This window comes from Corylus avellana, chromosome 8 (genome assembly GCF_965113065.1).
Source record: "Corylus avellana chromosome 8, dhCorAvel1.hap1.2, whole genome shotgun sequence".
Taxonomy (NCBI): Eukaryota; Viridiplantae; Streptophyta; class Magnoliopsida; order Fagales; family Betulaceae; genus Corylus; species Corylus avellana.
The window spans coordinates 15721132-15741992 of record NC_142497.1 but is presented as its reverse complement, the minus strand read 5'-3'; the positions used below and the strand labels follow the sequence as shown (position 1 = coordinate 15741992).

The window sequence follows — 20861 nt, the reverse complement described above, 5'->3', positions numbered from 1 at the left end:
TTCAGCAAAAATGGATCACCAAACTGCTTGGTTATGATTTTACAGTGGAGTTTAAAAAAAGGGTAGAGAATCGAGTAGTTGATGCATTGTCTAGAAAGGAAGGTTGGGCAGAAGAGGTGGCTCTTTCTCTTTTATCTATTCCAACACTTGATTGGATTGATAAGCTTAAGGAGCAATACCAGGAGGATGACGAGTTGAAGTCTTTGTTTGCAAGGTGGCAGAGCAATACCTTGAATTCATCCAAGTATGCTGTCAGGGATGGTCTTTTGTTCTATAAGAATAGACTGTATTTGGGAAGTTGTCAAGCCATTAAGAAGCAAGTGTTAGCTTTTGTTTATAGTGATCCTGTGGCAGGCCATTCAGGTTATGAAAGAACAATGCAGAGGGCAAAGAGGGATTTTTTTTTTTTTTTTTTTTGAAAGGGAATGGAAAAAGAATTGAAGCAGTTTATAAGGGAGTATGAAATATGCCAAAAGAATAAGCATGACAACACATCTCCAGTTGGATTACTGCAACCTCTTCAAATTCCTTTTCAGTGATCTTAGTGGTGGTGGACCGATTGTCTAAGTACAGTCATTTCATTTCTTTGGCTCATCCATACACTGCATCTAAGGTTGCTCAGCTTTTTGTAGCTCACATCATTAAGTTACATGGTATGCCCACATCCATTGATGCTGATCGTGACCCTACATTTACTAGTGCTTTTTGAAGAGAGCTGTTTAGGTTATAGAGAACCTCACTTAAGATGAACACTAGCTACCATCCACAAACAGATGGCCAGACTGAAGTGGTTAACAAGAGTTTAGAAAATTATTTGAGGTGCTTCGCTCAAGATAGGCCTAAGCAGTGGCTATCTTGGCTACCTTGGGCTGAATATTGGTATAACACCAGTTAGCAAGGATCTATCAAAATGACTTATTTTGAGGCTGTGTATGGCAAATTACCACCTAGGTTGTTGACCTATGTACCAGGTACTACTAAGGTGGCTGTTGTGGATGAAGTTTTAAGATCTAGAGAGGAGATTCTAGCACACTTATACTATAACCTGCAGCATGCTCAACAGAGGATGAAAAAATATGCTGATTTAAAGAGTTCTGAGAGAACTTTAGTGGTGGGGCAGCAGGTTTATCTCAAGCTGCAACCCTATAGAAAGGGCTCTATGGTGGTTAGGAGAGCTTTGAAATTAGCTCCACAGTTCTATGGACCCTTTACAGTGGTCAGGAAGATAGGTGCGGTAGCTTATGAGCTTAATTTACCAGCGACTCCCAGGATTCATCCTGTGTTCCATGTCTCTCAACTGAAGGCCAAGATAGGAAGAAGCAATGTTGCACTTCCAACCTTGCCACTTGTGGACTTGAATGGGGTTATTCAACTTGAACCTGAGGCAGTTTTGGAGAGGAGGGTCATAGCTCATAACAATCATGCAGTCACTGACTTGTTGATTAGGTAGGCAGGACAATCTCCTGGAAATGCTACTTGAGAGGAGTTTCAAGCATTGAAGAAGGCCTACCCACACCTCGTGGGCAAGGTGTTTTAAAACAGGGGAGTAGTGTAATAGGCTGTACATGAGGGCTGAGGTGGCAGTTGATATGCACTCAAGGCATTGAAAGACAGTTGGCAAGTGATTGAGAAGTCACGTGGGGAAATGGAAGAGCTGTAGCAACTACTTGGCAGTTAGTTTGTTATGGTAGTTAGCTTTGTTTAGTATGTTAGCGGTTAAGAGAATTGGCGGGAAGTTGTAGTATAAAGTTAGAGTTCATTTTGTAATTAGTTAGCTTTTGCTTGTTGTAAAGTTCATTCTGAACTTGGAGGTAGAGCATCCTTTAAATGTTCATGGAGGTTAAGCAATCCTCAAAATTGCTTGTTTAATAAAGGTTCTTCCATTCTCTCTCTTTTCCATTCTTTTTACATTTTTCCTTCTTGTTAAAGCTCATTTACAGTGCATTCATCATCAACACTGTAACACCCACGATCCCATGATCCACTTTCCTAACATTGTGCATAGCAGATCCTCGGGAACGTGGGGTTGAGAATTCGGGGACAACAACTGCTACCTTATGCTTATAAAAGTGAAGCTTCAATTCATTATTTGGTAATTACAAATCATTCTCAAGCTATTTTTGCTCACTTGCTCTCTTTCTCTCAAATCACATACTGACTTAGGCATTGGAGCTATGCCTCGCCGGCACACCCAGACAACTCTTATCCTATTTTCCTTCTTTTGCAGATCAACGACTCCTCAGATTCTGTGCAAAGTAAATCCTCATAAAACTGTCATCAACATAGAGCATGTTACTCGATTATAATATACAAGTCAATACAATAAAAATATAGTTCTAAGGTCTTTAAGAGGTAGTTCAATTGGCTGGGAACCACGTCTTATAACATGTCACTAGTTTGAATTTCCTTTCTCCTTCCTTTTTTCCCTCTCCTTACGTGGGCGTATCATAACATGTCGGTTTCTTGTATTTGGTTCACTTTTTCTTCATTTATTTTATATTTTAGGCTCCGTTTACTTCGACGTAAAATGGTTTCCGTCGGAAAATATTTTCAGGAAAGTCATTTTTCCTGAAAATGTTTTCCACCGAAAACATTTTACGGTGTTTATCGAGCGCACGGAAAATCAATTTTTTTAAAAAATATTTTTAAAAACAATTTTTAATTTTTTTTTTTAATTTTTAAAAAACTATTAATATAAAAAACTATTAATTTTAATATTAGCTATTCCACTGTACTGAAAATCAATTTTTTAATTTTTTCTTAAAATATTTTATATTAACCTATAAAATATAATTTTTATTCAAAATATAAAAAGTATTAATATAAAATAATTTATGTTTGAATTTTAAAATTCGACAAAAACATCATTACCACGATAGGGAGAGAGAATTCCATTTCGATTTCCATAACTAACATCACCAAGATAATACTTTCCTTCAGGAATTTTGAATCCTCCTGGCCTAGTGAGTGCATCGTTTAAAACACGAGAATCATGTGCACTTCCTTCCCAACCAGCTAACACATATGTGAATTTTACATCAAAAGTAATGCCAGCTAACACATTTTATGTTGTTCGATCTTTTCGACCATGAAACCTTCCTTGGATTTCAACTGGAACAGATGCCCGAATATGAATTCCATCTATTGCTCCAACACAATCCTAATGAAGACCAATACAAGTTATGTTAATTTGACAAATTACTTGATTTTTTTAAAAAAAAAATTCAAATTTTAAAACTTACCTTGAAGTATGGGTAAAACCTTCGGCTATTCCTTATTTCCAGCGGAGTAGAGTTATCAGGTTGTTTAATTAAATGTTTATATAGCGTAAAGACTCCTCCAAGTACAACCTTAAAACATCGATGAATAGACCTAATCGATCTATAGAACCTTCTACCAACCACTCGAAACCTCACATTATGCCCTATAATGTGTAAAAATATCAACACTTGTTCCTTAACATGTGAATGGTCTCACATACAAGGTTGTTCTCAGCAAGAATTTTACATAATTCAAAGAAAGATATAGGATTCATTCTTATTTGGTCAATATAATCTTGTCTGCTTCCATAAAGAATACTATCCATATAAATTCCTCTTTCATACTCTCGATTAACATGAGGTTCCCTACGTAATACTCTCCTAGATCTAATACCTTTTAAGATTACAAGCCCAACAACAAGAACAGATGCAACTGTGGTCGTAATTGTCGAAAGAAGTGTTTCATCCATCTACAAACAACATAAAAATAAGTAATAAGCAATAAATCATATATGCATTGTTTCTTTGTGACAAATGATTAATAAATTCCAAAAAATTTAAGTCTCACATGGTGCAATAAGCAGTGCAATAATATGATATGTGAAAAAATGATAGAGCCGTTGCGCTTATGTCTTTCAAGCCCCAGGACATCAATGGTAACCTTGAAGGTCTAGATGCATCGGAGTTTGATATTTTATAGGACTGGGAAGATAAATCCATAGCCGACCTTATAAGAAACAAGCATTCTGGACTCAAATGTCAATCAATCAAAACACTAGATTATCAATACTATGAACAAACTTAACCAAAAGCTTACAAACAAACTAACCAAAAAGCAGAAACGTGTCTATATAAACTAACAAGCAACTGTTAGCATATATATTAAGCATACAGCAGAAAAGAAACAGAGCAAAAGAAACCTCAGCAACCAAGCAGAAAAGACTCAAAAATTGCTTAAACACCCCAGCAAACCACTCCACAGCAACCAGAATCAACCCCAGAGAACCTATATATGTAGGAGATCCCACATGGAAGAATGAACCTATATATGTAGGAAATCCAACCAAGACCTCTCATAACAAAACACCAAGCAAAGAGCCAAGAGCCACCAAAAATCCTCCCCAATCTGCAATCACACAACCAGAAAATCAAAAGGAAACAAAAATCCATTCGGTTGAGGTTCATTTCAAAGTCAGAACTTCCAAGAATTAACAACCAAAATAACCCATAACAACAAAGATCGCAGAAGTTTTCATTTTCCAAAATCCACACCCAAAACCAAAATCGCAAATCTGATACATTAATAGGAAAAGAAACCAAAATCAAAATCGCTCCATGATTTCCAATTGTCCAACAGAGAAAGAAACCAAAATCAAACGAAAATTACTAAGAGAAATTCGTAGATTTGAATCGCTCCATACATATGGTTCAACATAGAAAGAGAAAGATGAGAGTACCTGCGTCGGGGTTGAAGAGTGAAACTCGGTCGAGAGAGAGATGAGATGTGCAGGTGAAGGAGAATCAGCAGCTAGCGCTTTGAGTGAAGGTGAAGGTGAAGGAGAAGCTGTGCGTGAAGGTGAGGAGTCAGGTTTTTTTTTATTTTTTTTATTTTTTTAATCAAAAGAGCGTCGGGTTTTTTTTTGGACTGAGCAGGGAAAATGGTTTACGAAATTAAAAAGTGTAAACCATTTTCCCCAGAAATGTAAAGGATTTTTGGTTAAACCGAAATCATTTTCGGTTTGACCACTATTTTACGTCGTAGTAAACACCGTAAAATGTGGAAAATATTTTCTCGAAATCATTTTACGTCGAAGTAAACGGACCCTAAGATGAATTTGTAAAATGACAAATATAAGGAAATAAATCATGTCGTTACCGGTGCACTAAAGGCCAACTTCTTGCATTGTTTAACAATGGGGATCTTAGAAAGTGATACGATCCTTATAATTAGACATATTGTCTAGAGATATTATCTAGAGAATTGTAGATAATTGTAGGAGTTATCAATAGGAGTCCTCTTTACATGAGACGATGAGTACTGGTATTTTATTAGGATATGTTGGAGTTTAGTGATAATGTTCTATTTATTATAGACATTTATCACCTTAGGACTATTTATATTATTTAATGGCATTTGCTAATGAATAAAAGGGGAGTTGAATATTGGTATTATAATATTCAACTTGGAGTTGCTAATGAATAAAACAGTTTACTATGTTTTTAAGGTCAAGGCTCCCTCGAAGTAAATAGCCATTGGAGATTACAACTCTCTCAAAGTAACTGATTTATCTTTTCTATGTTTTGTTGTTAGTGGGTTCGCATCAAGTGGTATTAGAGTCGGGTATGGCTTCACCATATTCCAATTTGGATCAAAGGCTTGATTGTTTAAAGATAAAATTAACCAAATTGAATTTTGCAATGGAGGGTAAGATTCAAGAGTTATTTGCTACTCTTCTCTCTAAGATGAACAAAATAATTACTTCTCAGTCTCCACTACCATCGGAGCCAAAACCACAACCACCACCCCATTCACCCAACCTAATCACTATCGACCCACTATTCACCCAGCCGGATTTTCAACAAAACAAAAATCCAATCAGTTGCTGTCTAAAATCGAAGAACCCAAAATTCACCGATCTCCATCAAAAACTCAATCACCCCATGATATCCACATTGCTGCCAATTCCCAAATTTTGGGTTTGGAGTTTGCAGGGACTCTCTCGATTGGAAGCAAAGTTCAACAAAGCCGATTGGAAGTGCACCACCCACGGGGAACGACCTTCTAAGAAGAGATTGAAAGGCAAAGAGCTCATGTTGGAGAGAGAAGTAGGAGCAAAAGAAATCTTTTGTAGTTCTATTTATTTATTATTATTTATTAGTTTTTATTTAGATTAGTTTTAGAATATTTTCTTGGGGACAAGAAAATTGTAAGAGGAAGGGAATGATACGATCGTTATAATTAGATATATTGTCAAGAGATAGACTCATTCATCCAAAAAAAAAAAAATTATCTAGAGAATTATAGATAGTGGTAGGAGTTATCAATAAGAGTCTTCTCTACATGAGACAATGAGTAGTGGTATTTTATTAGGATATATATGAGTTAAGTGATAATGTTCTATTTATTGTAAACATCCATCAGACTATTTGTATTATTTAATGGCATTTTCTAATGAATGAAAATGGAGTTAAATATTGATATTATAATACAGTTTACTGTGTGTTAGAGGTCAAGACTCTCTAAAAAATAGTTATTATAGATCACAGCTCTTTCGAAGTAGCTCATTTATCTCATTTATCTTTAATATGTTTTGTTGTTAGTGGTTTGCCTCGAAAAGGTTGTGAAAGAACTGAATAGGAAGTCAGAAAATTTGTGACACATTGACGTTGTTTTATATATATATTATTGGTTCTATGGACTGTGTAGTGTATATTTTCCTCTTGGAATGCCAAGACTTGATTCTACCCAAAAGTCAAAAAGATCTTTTCACGCCTACGAGGAGGTTGAAGTCTTGAAGAAGACTATCACTTTACAGCTTTACATATACCAGTTAAAGCCTGTTTGGTTTATTTTATTTTCTTTTTCTTTTTTTTTGGTCAAACTCTTTTGTTCATATTAATAAACAACTTTTTTAACCATTTTTCTCACGTAAAATTTAAAACTCGTCACTTGTATATCCTATTAATCAATTTGTTTATCTTTTCAAAAAATAAATAAATAAATAAAAGGGAAAAACTTGTTGTCTCATCAAAATTTTTGAAGAGTTGAGTAGACTCCTAGTGAGCAAGCAGCTTATAACACTCTTAGCTAGGGATATACAAGTGGTGGTTGTTGCCGTTATTTCCTCTTAATTGCAACCGTAGCTTTACACAATTATCACTTTTAAATAATCGAATACTTTACACGATTATAACTTTTAAATAACCACTATGCGATTATTGAAGGCCAAATAGCAACTGCCAACCGCTATTGTACTTCCTTTAGCATTTTGGGCACTCTTTTAGCCTATTTTTAAAGCCTACTTCAGACCGTTGGCAAGTTTTAGAGTTTTCAAACATAAAATCCTTGGACTTGGAGTGATCCAAAATCTGATTGACCACATGCAATTACTGTTGGGAATTATGCCCCAAATCTCAATAATTTTAGAGACATGATGACTTTTAATGTTTGTAATGAATATATGTTTTATTCACTGATTAAACTATTTTAAGCATATGACATATAAAATGTGTGTTTACATGTCTATTACCAATAGCTCATGCATGTGAAAGATCCTGAGGATGACATTGAATATGGCTATGAGTGTGAGTAACGTGGTTATCACACAAGATCTTAGACCATAATTCTTATATCCTTAAAGATATAAAGTTCGCACTCGATAAATAGAACTAGGACAATTCCATTTTGAGTAAAACTGTTATACATCGAATCTTAGTAGACCTTGATCAAGCGAAACGGTGTCTTCGGATTAATGTGTAAGTGTTGAGACCCTAAGGCAATGAACGGACCAAGGAGTTATCTTTTCATAAAGATACTGTCTATTAAGAAAAGACAACAACTTCTTAAAAGACTGCTTTAGACTTTGATTCTAAATTCTAAGGAAATTGTGGACTCAGATATTTTATGTAGATTACTTAGATGTATCCAAGAGTAAGACCTATCATCGGTTGAACTAACCTGGGTAATCGCATGAAACATTGTGGGAAATCATTTTACAACAAAGAATTCAAATACTTTGTCAATAGGCAAAGAGAAAAGAAATTTTTCCTTGAGATAGATTTTATGGATATTATTTTTAAGACTCTGGCCAAAACATTTTGGTTGGCGTACCAAAATACATATGTGATTTTCACATTATGAGAATAACGTAAAGTCAATGACTCAAGGATAAAGATGTAGAGAATTAAGTGGCAGTATCTTTAGACTTAATTATGCTATGGAAGATTTCATGGAGGAATCAATGTTACGTAAGTCAAAAGAATTAATTGTTTAATTAAAATATATTGGAGTGCAATCACAATTATTTAGTGGAATTGTGATTAAAATATTATCGCGTAACGAATGTCAAGGAGACATGATTACCGAAATATTTCAACCAATAATTATTTTTCTCTTTAGATCCTTCACCAAGCTGATATAAGTTAATCATATTTCAGGCTTTTTTATTTATTGGGCTAAGTGTTTTATTTATTTAAAATATGAGTTGGAGAGTATATATGAGATTGAGCTTATGATAAAACCATTGGCCTAATCAGAGCAATGGGCGCATAAGGCTAGTGAAAAATTCCCAGGCCCTATGCACTGGATAGGAGAGAGGAGGCCTGTGATTAAATCCTAAACCTAGCTCCCAAGGTTGGGAGCCGCATGGCCCAGGGAGAATTTCTCCTTGGCCCATGCAACAAATGCATGGAGGCTAGGAGTATGTCCATGCTGGTCCTAGTGTTAAGGATTTCTGCTCCTTGTCCCACATTGCTAAGATATAAAAATTCTTTCTCAAATCATCTCATCAAGTTCTCTTGATACATAGTGGAGTGGGGTACATGAATGGATCTCAGGAAAGCCTACTATAATTATCCAAATAGGGTTGAAGGCCCAATCCCTCTCATAAAAAACAAAGCCCAAAGTCCACAAAGAAAAGAAATACTAATGCTCCAAGGCCTAAGCTTAGCGCCCCGCATGCACTCAGTCAACACATAAAGATACATCATGTATGGGTGGGCAAATTAACCGCCTACTGATTAACAACCAAACCGAAATTAACCGTCAACCGACTTTTATGGTTCAAAAATCGGTATAGATTTTTTATACCGATGTCGATTTGGTTAATCGGTATAAAATTATTTTTATCGGTTAATCGAACCATATAAAAAATCCATAATGGGCCTTTGTTAAAGCTTGTAACCAATTTGTGAACATTTAAAACCATGAGAACAGAAAGAACTTTTCACTGAAAATATATGTTAGAAAAGTGTTACACTTGTTAAAGCTTTTATCTTCGTTAAAGCTCCAGGCTGACGGTTAACCAATGAACTGACCGAAATTAACCAAAATTTTTGAAATACTTTCTTTTTGAAATGCTATTGACAAGTTAACCGACTGATAACGACTTTTCCGAACCGAACCAATACCCACCCCTACATACTCGTGATATATACTTCAACAAATAAGAGAGTCCCAACTTGATTCGTCCACGTCCAATAGCTACATACGGTCAAAGAGTTCCTATAGGGGGTGTAAATAAGTCGAGCATGAGCGAGCTTCCCTTATTCAAGCTTGGCTCCTTTAAATTTTACTCGAGCCAAGCTTAAGGGCGAGCCAAAAAAATAGAGTTCGAGCTCATAGTAAGTCGAGCCGAGCCAGCTCGTGTATTTATTAAAAAAAAAAAACAAATAAATAAACTTCAAGTACTCTTTTTTTGACCTCTGCTTCATGAGGCGTGGTTCACTGTCGATTGATCTACCACTTAGGGACAGTAACTTCAAGTACTCCTAAACGGCTTAAGAAGCCTGTTTGCATATGAGCATGCGCTTAGCCTAACTAGTCGAGTATGGAGCCTGAGTCAATACAGCAAGTCACTTGGTTTCAAAGAGAGGGGATTTGCATCCTTTTATAGATAAGCAAACTTGGGGATTAGTGTTTTTTTAGCAATGTGGGACAAGTTAACAGGTTATATTCAGACTGCATTGGGACAACGCCCCCTTCGAAAAAAATATTTTTTCAACGTCTCTCTCTCAATCTCCCTCACCAGTCATAGCGCATCTTCTACCTGAACTCTCATTTTCCACTCTCTAACTCTCGCTCACAAGACAAGTAGTGATAGCGTTTGAGTTTGTTTGATTCTTTAATAGTTTCTGCTTGATTCTTTTCCTTTCGTTTGAGTCCGCTCTAATTGAATCGGGGTCTTTTTAATGATTGCTCTCTCTCTCTCTTTGATCACGAAGGGTCTAGAATTTTTCATTTTCTAATGCTTAAATATAAATACAGTTTTAAGATTTTAATAATTATGAGATTTATAATTAATTATGTGTTACTTAGTTTTTATATATATTATGTGTTACTTAGTTTTTATATATATATACACACACACATGAGCTTATACGAGTTTGTTCACGAGCCTAACTGAGTCCACCTGAACTTGCTTCGTTTAATATTCGAGTCAGGATTTGTACTCACGAAGTGTTTCATTTAATAATCGAGTCAAGCACGAGCCGATCCCGAGCTTGCTTGCAAGCGGCTTGCTCACTTAACACCTTACATTCCTATACCACATTTAAAAATGTGATTACCATAAAGATCCCAAAAGTCAAGGAAATAAGTAAGAGTACTCCAATGACTCACACACTCACATTTCAATTAATTATTATTATTATGATTATTTTTTATCACCGCCTCCTCTTTACATAATTTCGCGAGTTCGGCCATTAGCAGCGAAAAACCAAGAATGTGTGAAAGAAGGAGATTGAAAATCTTTGGATCTGAAAGCAACGAGTAAAGCAAAGCTAGTGAGAGTGACTGTAATATACGCAACCGTTTGAAGAGAAGCAGTGGATCGAGAGGAATGCGAAACCGAGTGGAAGAGAAAGGGCGTGGAATCTGGAATTTAAAGGAAGGGAAATTGGGATTTGAGCGTATAATAAGGAAAAAATAAAAAAGGAGGTTTATAAAGGGAAGAAATTACGTGCAGAGGATTTCAAGTGCTGTTCACCGGCGAGGCGTGTAAGAGCACTGCAGCAGTTTTTCTTGAAAAATATATTATTTTTCTTACTTACATTCACATTGTTTTACAAAATTTCAACTCAATCATCACATTTTGCTTCATGAAGAAGATAAATATGATTGTCAAGAAAGATAATACGACACAAAAAAAATATTGGGAGGGTATACAGTTGATGCTTTCTTGTCCAAATGATATTTATACTTGGCAACGTTTAGGACTGCTCCAATCACTGCAATGAAATGTGCATTATATGTATTCTCAGTCCAGGTTGTGATTTATTCACCCACAAATAATATATTCAAAATAATAAAATCTTCAATGCCTACGTGATATCCTACGAATTCAGAAATCTTCATGTTGTTTAATTACTTAAATCAATTAATTCATACTTTGAGGACAGCAAATTCGCCTCTACCATATTAAAAACTGTAAGTTTGTCTTTTCAGCTTCAAGCACATGATTAAAGAGATGGTCCCTAAGTACACATGATTAGGAATAAAGATTAAATTTAAGCTTAAGGGTGACAATTCACGTTCGTGTTCAGTCATAGGTATATAATTAAATAGGTTATAACTAAATAGGTTAGAGTCTTAGAGGAACACATTGCCTCAATAGAAACCGATTATAACAAATATCTATCTCAAACTTCATTTTTCAATCTCAATTGCTAACTACGTAAGGCCAGCAAATTCCCACCCCACTTACAAGCTGCAATAGTGCTCGTCAATGACAATATTCTTCTTCAGGAAGAATAGTGATACAGGGGACACCGGCTTACTTGAACAGTATGCACCCTGGTGACATGGCACATGCCACGTTTGCCCAAATTTTTTTCTTAATAATAATAAAAAAAAGGTCGAAAATTCTGAGTGAAGACAAAACCCATCCCCTCCCATTCATTTCGGGTCCATTTGGGATTGCGATTTTAATAAGTACAATTTTAAAAATTGCGTTTTTAAGAAATTACGTTTTTAAAATTGCTACTTTTTAAAATCGTGAAGGAGTTTGATAAAACATATTAAAAAATATTTTTTTTTATCAAATATCTGTTTTACAAAATCGTGATTTTGATTTAAATTCGCGCATTTTCAAATAAGCATCTCTTAGCCTGCTTATAGAAATCATAAACTTTTATTCCTATTTTAGATTAAGTGTTTTTTAAATCATAATGCCAAATGCTTTACGTTTTGCGACATATTTTAAAAACGCAAATTATTCTTACAAAATTGTAATCCCGAACACACTTCATTTCCCCCCATCCCATTCTCCCTCTACCCCCTTTCTCCCCCCACCTGCACACCGGCGTCGTGACCCCCCACCAGAATCGGCAGCATGATGATCTCCTCTCCCCACCGTCACTGCCGCAGATGACCCCAAACCCTTTCCCCTGTAAATCACATTGCATTTTCCCCCTTTCTTCCCCAACCCATTTTCTCCCCCGCTGGCACCGGCATGACTCCTCCCTCCCATCGAACGTCTCCCCACCATCACTGGTGCCAACAAAATCTTCCATTAATTCCCGCGGGTTCTAGTTCTCTCCCCTATGAGATTTTTCCGCTCTAATTTGCAACAGATCTAAAGCAAGGTGAGAAATATAGGGTCCTTTTTGGGAGACAAACAATAAGGGAGTTAAACAAGAGTAAATTAATATACATATTTGGACACCACTTCTAGCCCAAAAGCCAAAACTAATGGGCTTGAATCCACTTACGTATATTAAGTACTCTTATTCTTTATATTTCTTCAATGTGGGACACAACCTTTACAAGTGTATACACAAAAAATCTTCCCTCAGTTGTGAGTCTCTTTCATATTGACCAAACTCCTCCACACACAAAAGTTTCTCAAGCGTACTCCAAGAGAAGCAACTCTTTTTACCGGAGTAAAACCAAACGCGTCAAACTAAGACACTCATATCAGCTGCAACGGAAGCAAACCATGGGCTCTAAAACCAATTATTAGGGAGATAAACACCAAAGGAGTCAAACAAGAGTAAGTTAATATACATATTAGGACACCACTTTAGCCCAAAAGTTTAAGCTAATAAGCTTGGGTCCACTTATGTATATTCACCACTCTTATTCTTTATACTTTCTCGATATGGGACACATATCTCAAGGGAACATGTATAACAAATCTCCCATCACTTGTGAGTTTCTTACGCATTGACCAAACTCCCCCATACACAAGTGTCACGAGTACTCCAAGAGAAACGACGTTCTTTTTACCAGAGTCAAACCAAAGGTGTCAAATCAAGAAAATCATATCAACAACAGCGGAAGCTGACCATGAGTTCTGGTACCATTTGTTGTGCTCGGAATTAAATACATGATCCCAAAAAAGCAGAATAGAAAATAAATTAATTACACAAAATACCAAGATTTAAGTAGTTTGACTTAACAAGTCTACATCTACTAGCGGAGACAACCCAGAGGAAATTCACTATCAAAACATAAAGTACAAAAGATAGCAGGGAGAAAATCACTCAAAGCCCCAATACACCAAAATCTCACTATTGTTGGAAATAATTTAGAAAAAATCACTTAAGATCCCAAAAGTCAAGGAAATCAAGTAAGAGTACTCCAATGACTCACACTCACATTTCAAATTGAAAAATGTTAAAGTCACAACATAAATTCAACTTATGGCCAACTTCTCTCCTACGTGTCATTTAAAAAAAAAAAATTGATAGAAAAGATTTTGGGATTCTAAAAATTTGGGAAAAAAGATAATTTGTTTGGTTTAAAATTCAAATTTTTTTTACACGTGAGAGAGAAGTTGGTCATGAGTTTGGTTTGTATTGTGTCCGTATCAAACTTCTTTCAAATTATTATTATTATTATTATTATTATTATTATTATTTATCACTGTCGCCTCTTTACATCTCTCCTCGCCGCCCGTATCCGTACTGAGAACGCTGAATGTTGTCGCGGCGCTTCTTGTATACGAACCCTCCCACTACCACCAGTCCGGCCGCCAATATCACTCCGATCGCGATCCCGCCCTTCTTTGCCCCGCTCATTCCCTCGGACAAGCCCGCGCCTTCGGGGGCGGAAGGAGCCGGAGGCGTCGATTTCGGGGTCGACTGTGACAGCGTCGCAAAGGAGCCTGGAGAGATATCTGACGGAGGAGGTGCTGGAGGAGATGAAGTCGACCGTGAATTGGCCGGAGAGGAAGCCTTTTGGGTGGGAGCAAGTGGAGGAGGCGAGTCGGCGCCGATTTCTGGCGATGGACTTGGTGAGGTCTCCGGCGAATGCTCGGACACAGAAAATCCAACCAAGGAGAACGCCAAAGGCAGAGCGAGACTGAATTTAACAAGTTCGGCCATTTGCAGCGAAAAACCAAGAATGTGTGAAAGGAGGAGATTGAAAATCTTTGGATCTGAAGGCAACGAGTAAAGCAAAGCTAGTGAGAGTGACAGTAATATAAGCAACCGTTCGAAGAGAAGCAGTGGATCGAGAGGAATGCGAAACCGAGTGGAAGAGAAAGGACGTGGAATCTGGAATTTAAAGGAAGGGAAATTGGGATTAGAGCATATAATAAGAAAAAAAAAAAAAAAGAAAAAAAAAAGGAGGTTTATAAAGGGAAGAAATTACGTGAAGAGGATTTCAAGCGCTGTTTACCGGCGAGGCGTACGTGTAAGAGCACTGCAGCAGTTTTTCTTGAAAAATATATTATTTCGTTACAAAATATTAGTTTCTTACTGTTACGTGTAGTCATTGTTAGGTAGTGGGTCTGTTATGAAGTATTATTAATTAGGTTATTTAGTTCATTAATATTTTATAGTTGTTTTATTATTTTAATATTGTTGTGTGAGTAGGACTCTTATGTTATGTTTATCTCTTTTATCTTGTTATTTGTTATTTGGGTAGGATTAGATTTATCTATTTTAAATGGAAGTCCTATCTCATGTGGGACTCTATTTTCTACCACTTTGTTGCGTGCTTACGTAACGTGATGAGAACTAAGTAGAAAAATTGATATGTTAGGATTTTCGAGGAATCCTGAACCTCCTATAGAATTTTTTTGGAATCCTAAACCTCCTATGAGCAATTCGAGGTGCTCTCAACTCTTACAAACACAGGATTTGAATAATTTACTTGATTGATTTTCTTATTCATAAATAATGCAGTATTTAAAGACAATAGAAAATAGAGTCCCGCATGAGATATGACTTCCATTTAAAATAGATAAATCTAATCCTACCCAATTAACAAATAACAAGATAAAAGAGATAAACATAACATAAGAGTCCTACACACACAACAATATTAAAATAATAAAACAACTATAAAATATTTATGAACTAAATAACCTAATTGATAATACTTCATAATAGACTCACTACCTAACAATGACAACACGTAACATTCCATCCCTCTTTGAATCGACCTTGTCCTTAAGGTCGTAAAAATCTTGCGGTGAAAATCTTTTTTCTTCTCCTTTGACTCACCTATTTATTTTATTTTATTTTATTTATTTATTTATTTTTTTTGCGTTTCTTTCTAAACCAAACAAAGAAGGCAATTTTCTTTTTCTTTTTTCTGGTGAACCACAAAATCAGGTTGCATTGATCACCAAATTTCTTGTCTCTGTTATGAAATGAGAACCTGATGGGGTTTGTCCCACTAAAGACCGGTTTGGTATGGTGAAATTGTGTTTGCTGGTGGACTAAATAGTGCAGATGATTTTTTGGTGGTGGAACTTCGATGTAATGATGGTGCTGTGGTCGGATTTTTGAACATGATGGCTGCGTTTCGGTGTTTTCGAGGTCGTAGTGGCGGTGTGGGGCATGCGGCTTTTGCACCCGCAACATCGTTTGTTGTTGCTCACGTAGGCGTTCATTTTTTATTTCAGCTAAAGTGCTCTCGAATCTGCTAAACGACTCGTCCATTTTTCTTTGGAATTCTTCCACTTTTCTTTGGTGTTCATGCACTTCCATTTTTCTTTGGAATTTTTTTACTTTTCTTTAGAGTTCATGCACTAGATCAACACATTGATATAGACAATCCTTCATAACTTGAAGTAGTGGGTTACGGAAAGTTGGCTCTGATACCACTTTGTTGCGTGCTTACGTAACGTGATGAGAACTAATAGTAGAAAAATTGATATGGTAGGATTTTCGAGGAATTCTGAACCTCCTATAGAATTTTCAAGGAATCCTAAACCTCTTTTATGAGCAATCCGACGTGCTCTCAACTCTTACAAACACAGGGTTTGAATAATTTACACGATTGATTTTCTTATTCATAAATAATGCAGTATTTAAAGACAATAGAAAATAGAGTCCCACATGAGATAAGACTTCCATTTAAAATAGATAAATCTAATTCTACCCAAATAACAAATAACAAAATAAAAGAGAAAAACATAACATGAGAGTCCTACACACACAACAATATTAAAATAATAAAACAACTATATAATATTAATGAACTAAATAACCTAATTAATAATACTTCATAACAAACCCCTACCTAACAATGACTACACATAACACTTACTTACTTTCACATTGTTTTACAAAATTTCAACTCAATCATCACATTTTGCTTCATGAAGAAGATAAGGATGATTGTCAAGAAAGATAATATGACACCAAAAAAAATATTGGGAGGGTATACAGTTGCTGCTCTCTAGTCCGAATGATATTTATACTTGGCACGTTTAGGACTGCTCCAATCACTGCAATGAAATGTGCATTATATGTATTCTCAGTCCAGGTTGTGATTTATTCACCCACAAATAATATATTCAAAATAATAAAATCTTCAATGCCTACGTCATATCCTACAAATTAGGAAATCTTCATGTTATTTAATTTCTTAAATCAATTAATTTATACTTTGAGGACAGCAAATTTGCCTCTACCATATTAAAAACAGTAAGTTTGTCTTTTCAGCTTCAAGCACATGATTAAAGAGATGGTTCCTAAGTACACATGATTAGGAATAAAGATTAAATTTAAGCTTAAAGGTGACAATTCACGTTCGTGTTCAGTCATAGGTATATAACTAAATAGGTTAGTCTTAGAGGAACACATTGCCTCAACAGAAACTGATTATAACAATTATCTATCTCAAACTTCGTTTTTCAATCTAATTGCTAACTGCGTAAGGCCTGACAATTCCCACCCCACTTACAAGCTGCAATAGTGTTAGTCAATGACAATATTTTTCTTCAGGAAGAATAGTGATACAAGGAACACCGGCGTGCTTGAACAATACGCACCCTGGTGATGTGGCACATGCCACGTTTGCCCCAGATTTTTTTCTAAAAAAAATGGAAAAAAAAGTCAAAAATTCTGCATGAAGACAAAACCCATCCCCTCCCGTTCATTTCGGGTCCATTTGGGATTGCGATTTTAATAAATGCAATTTTAAAAATTGCGTTTTTAAAAAATTACGTTTTTAAAATCGTAAAGGAGTTTAGTAAAACATGTTAACAAATATTTTTTTTATCAAATATCTATTATGCAAAATCGTGATTTTGATTTAAATTCGCGTCTTTCAAATAAGCATCTCCTAACCTGCTTATAAAAATTGCAAATTTTTGTTCCTAGTTTAGATTAAGTGCTTTTTAAATCATAATGCCAAAAGTCTTACATTTTGTGATATATTTTAAAAAGGCAGATTGTTCTTACGAAATCGTAATCCCAAACGCACTTCATTTCCCCCTTCCAAAACCCATTCTCCCTCTACCCCCTTTCTCCTCCCTCCTGCACATCGGCGTCGTGACCCCCCACCAGAACTGGTGGCATGATCTCCTCTCCCCACCGTCACTGCCGCCGATGACCCCAAACCCTTTCCCTTGAAAATAACATTGCATTTCCCCCTTTTTCTAGCCCAGTCCATTTTCTCCCCTACCAACATTGGCGTGACTCCCTCCTCCCACCGTACATCTCCTCACCATTACCGGCGCCAACAAAATCGTCCATCAATTCCCGGGGGTTCTAGTTCTCCCCCATGAGATTTTTCTGCTCTAATTTGCAACAGATCTAAAGAAGGGTGAGAAATATAGGGTATTGTTGGGGAGAGAAACAAAAATGGAGTTAAACAAGAGTAAATTAATATAAATATTAGGATACCACTTCTAGCCTAAACGCATAAGCTAATGGGCTTAGGTCCACTTATGTATATTAAGAACTTTTGTTCTTTATATTTTTTCAATGTGGGACACAACCCTTACAAATGTATACACAACAAATCTCCCATCACTTGTGAGTCTCTTCCACATTCATCAAACTCCCCCACACACAAGAGTGTGATGTGTACTCTAAGAGAAACCATTCTTTTTACCAAAGTCAAACCAAATGTGTAAAGACACTCATATTAGCTGAATGGAAGCAAACTATGGGCTCTGATACTAATTGTTGGGGAGATAAGCACCTAGGGAGTCAAACAAGAGTAAGTTAATATACATATTAGGACACTACTTCTAGCCCAAAAGCTTAAGCTAATGCACTTGGGTCCACTTACGTATATTAATCACTCTTATTATTTATATTTTCTCAATTTGGGACACAAATCTCACAAGTGCATGTACAACAAATCTCCCATCACTTGTGAGTTTCTTCCACATTGATCAAACCCTCTTACACACAAGAGTGTCACACGTACTCCAAGAGAAACGAGACTATTTTTACCAAAGTCAAACCAAACACGTCAAACCAAGACACATATATCAGTAGAAGCGGAAGCTAACCATGAGTTCTCATACGACTTGTTGTGCTCGGAATTAAATACTGGATTACAAAGAATTAGAAAAGAGCATAATAGAAAATAAACCAATTACACAAGACACAAAGATTTAAGAGGTTCAGCTTAACAAGCCAACATCCACTAGCGGAGACGACCCAAGGAAATTAATTATCAAAAGATGAAGTACAAAAGATAGTAAGGAGAAAATCATTCAAAGCCCCAATACACCCAAATCTCATTCTCACACAAAAGGGAATTAACAACAAAAGAAGAAAAATTATCTTTCTTCCCTATGCATCCTACGGCTACAAAAGTGAGAATAAATAAATACGGACTTCAAAGCTTTTAGTTTTTCTCCAATTTGGGTCCACTTATGTATATTAAGTACTTTTGTTCTTTATATTTCTTCAATGTGGGGCACATTCCTCACAAGTGTATGCACAACAAATCTCCCCTCACTTGTGAGTCTCTTCCACATTCATCAAACTCCCCCACACACAAGAGTGTTATGCGTACTCTAAGAGAAACCACTCTTTTTACCGAAGTCAAACCAAACGTGTCAAACCAAAACACTCATATTAGCTTAATGGTAGCAAACCACGGGCGGCTCTGATACTAATTGTTAGGGAGATAAGCACCGAGGGAGTTAAACAAGAGTAAGTTAATATACATACTAGGACACCACTTCTAGCCCAAAAGCTTAAGCTAATGAGCTTGGGTCCACTTACGTATATTAACCACTCTTATTCTTTATACTTTCTCAATGTAGGACACAAATCTCACAAGTGCATGTACAACAAATCTCCCCTTACTTTTGAGTCTCTTCCACATTGACCAAAATCTCCCACACACAAGAGTGTCACGCGTACTCCAAGAGAAATGATGCTCTTTTTATGGAAGTCAAACCAAACACGTCAAACCCAGACACTCATATCAACAACAGCGAAAGCTAACCATGAACTCTGATACCACTTGTTTTGCTCGGAATTAAATACATGATCCCAAAGAAGCATAAAAGAGCATAATAGAAAATAAATAAATTACACAAGACACTAAGATTTAAGTGGATAGGCTTAACAAGCCTACATCCACTAGCGGAGACGACCCGGAGGAAATTCACTATCAAAAGATGAAATACAAAAGATAGTAGGGAGAAAATCACTAAAATCCCCAATACTCTCAAATCTCACTCTCACACAGAAGAGAATTAACAACAAAAGAAGAAAAATTATCTTTCTTCCTTATGCCTCCTGTGGCTTCAAAAGAGAGAAGAAATAAATATGGACTACGAAGCTTTTAGTTTTTCTCCAATTTGGGTCCACTTATGTATATTAAGTACTCTTGTTCTTTATATTTCTTCAATGTGGGGCACAATCCTCACAAGTGTATGTAAAACAAATCTCCCCTCACTTGTGAGTCTCTTCTACATTGACCAAACTCCCCCACACACAAGAGTGTTATGCGTACTCCAAGAGAAACCACTCTCTTTATCGGAGTCAAACCAAACGTGTCAAACGAAGACACTCATATCAGCTGAACGGTAGCAAACCATGGGCACCGATACTAATTGTTGGGGAAATAAGCACCAAGAGAGTCAAAGAAGAGTAAGTTAATATACATACTAGGGCACCACTTCTAGCCCAAAAGCTTAAGCTAATGGTCTTGGGTACACTTACGAATATTAACCACTCATATTCTTTATACTTTCTCAATGTGGGTCACAAATGTCACAAGTGCATGTACAACAAATCTCCCATCACTTGTGAGTCTCTTTCACATTCACCAAACTCTCCCATATACGAGTGTCATGTGTACTAATAGAAACAATGCACTTTTTACCGGAGTCAAACCAAACGCATCAAACCAAGACACTCATGTCAGTAGCAGCGGAAGCTAACCATGAGCTCTGATACCACTTGTTGTGCTCGGAATTAAATACAGGATCTCAAAGAAACAGAAAAGAGCAGAATCGAAAATAAATCAATTACATAAGACATCAAGATTTAAGTGGTTCGACTTAACAAGCCTACATCCACTTGCGGAGACGACTCGGAGGAAATTTACTATCAAAAGTTGAAGTAAAAAAGATAATAGGGAGAAAATCACTCAAAGCTCCAATACACCCAAATCTCACTCTCACACAAACGAGAATTAACAACAAAAGAAGAAAAATTATCTTTCTT

General features: G+C 36.2%; 1 protein-coding gene and 1 pseudogene across 1 annotated transcript; both read right to left on the bottom strand.

Moving 5' to 3' along the window:
- Positions 1–2845: 2845 nt before the first annotated feature.
- LOC148584171 (uncharacterized) lies at positions 2846–12448 on the bottom strand (annotated as a pseudogene).
- A 1408-nt stretch (positions 12449–13856) lies between these two features.
- On the bottom strand, positions 13857–14306 carry LOC148584170 (uncharacterized). The gene has a single exon (XM_088518853.1). The coding sequence runs from the start codon at positions 14304–14306 to the stop codon at positions 13857–13859; it is 450 nt and encodes a 149-aa protein (XP_088374979.1).
- Positions 14307–20861: the final 6555 nt, after the last annotated feature.

Excerpts from the sequence above, each read along its gene's own strand:
- LOC148584170 (XM_088518853.1), bottom strand. The coding sequence starts at position 14,306 with ATGGCCGAACTTGTTAAATTCAGTCTCGCTCTGCCTTTGGCGTTCTCC.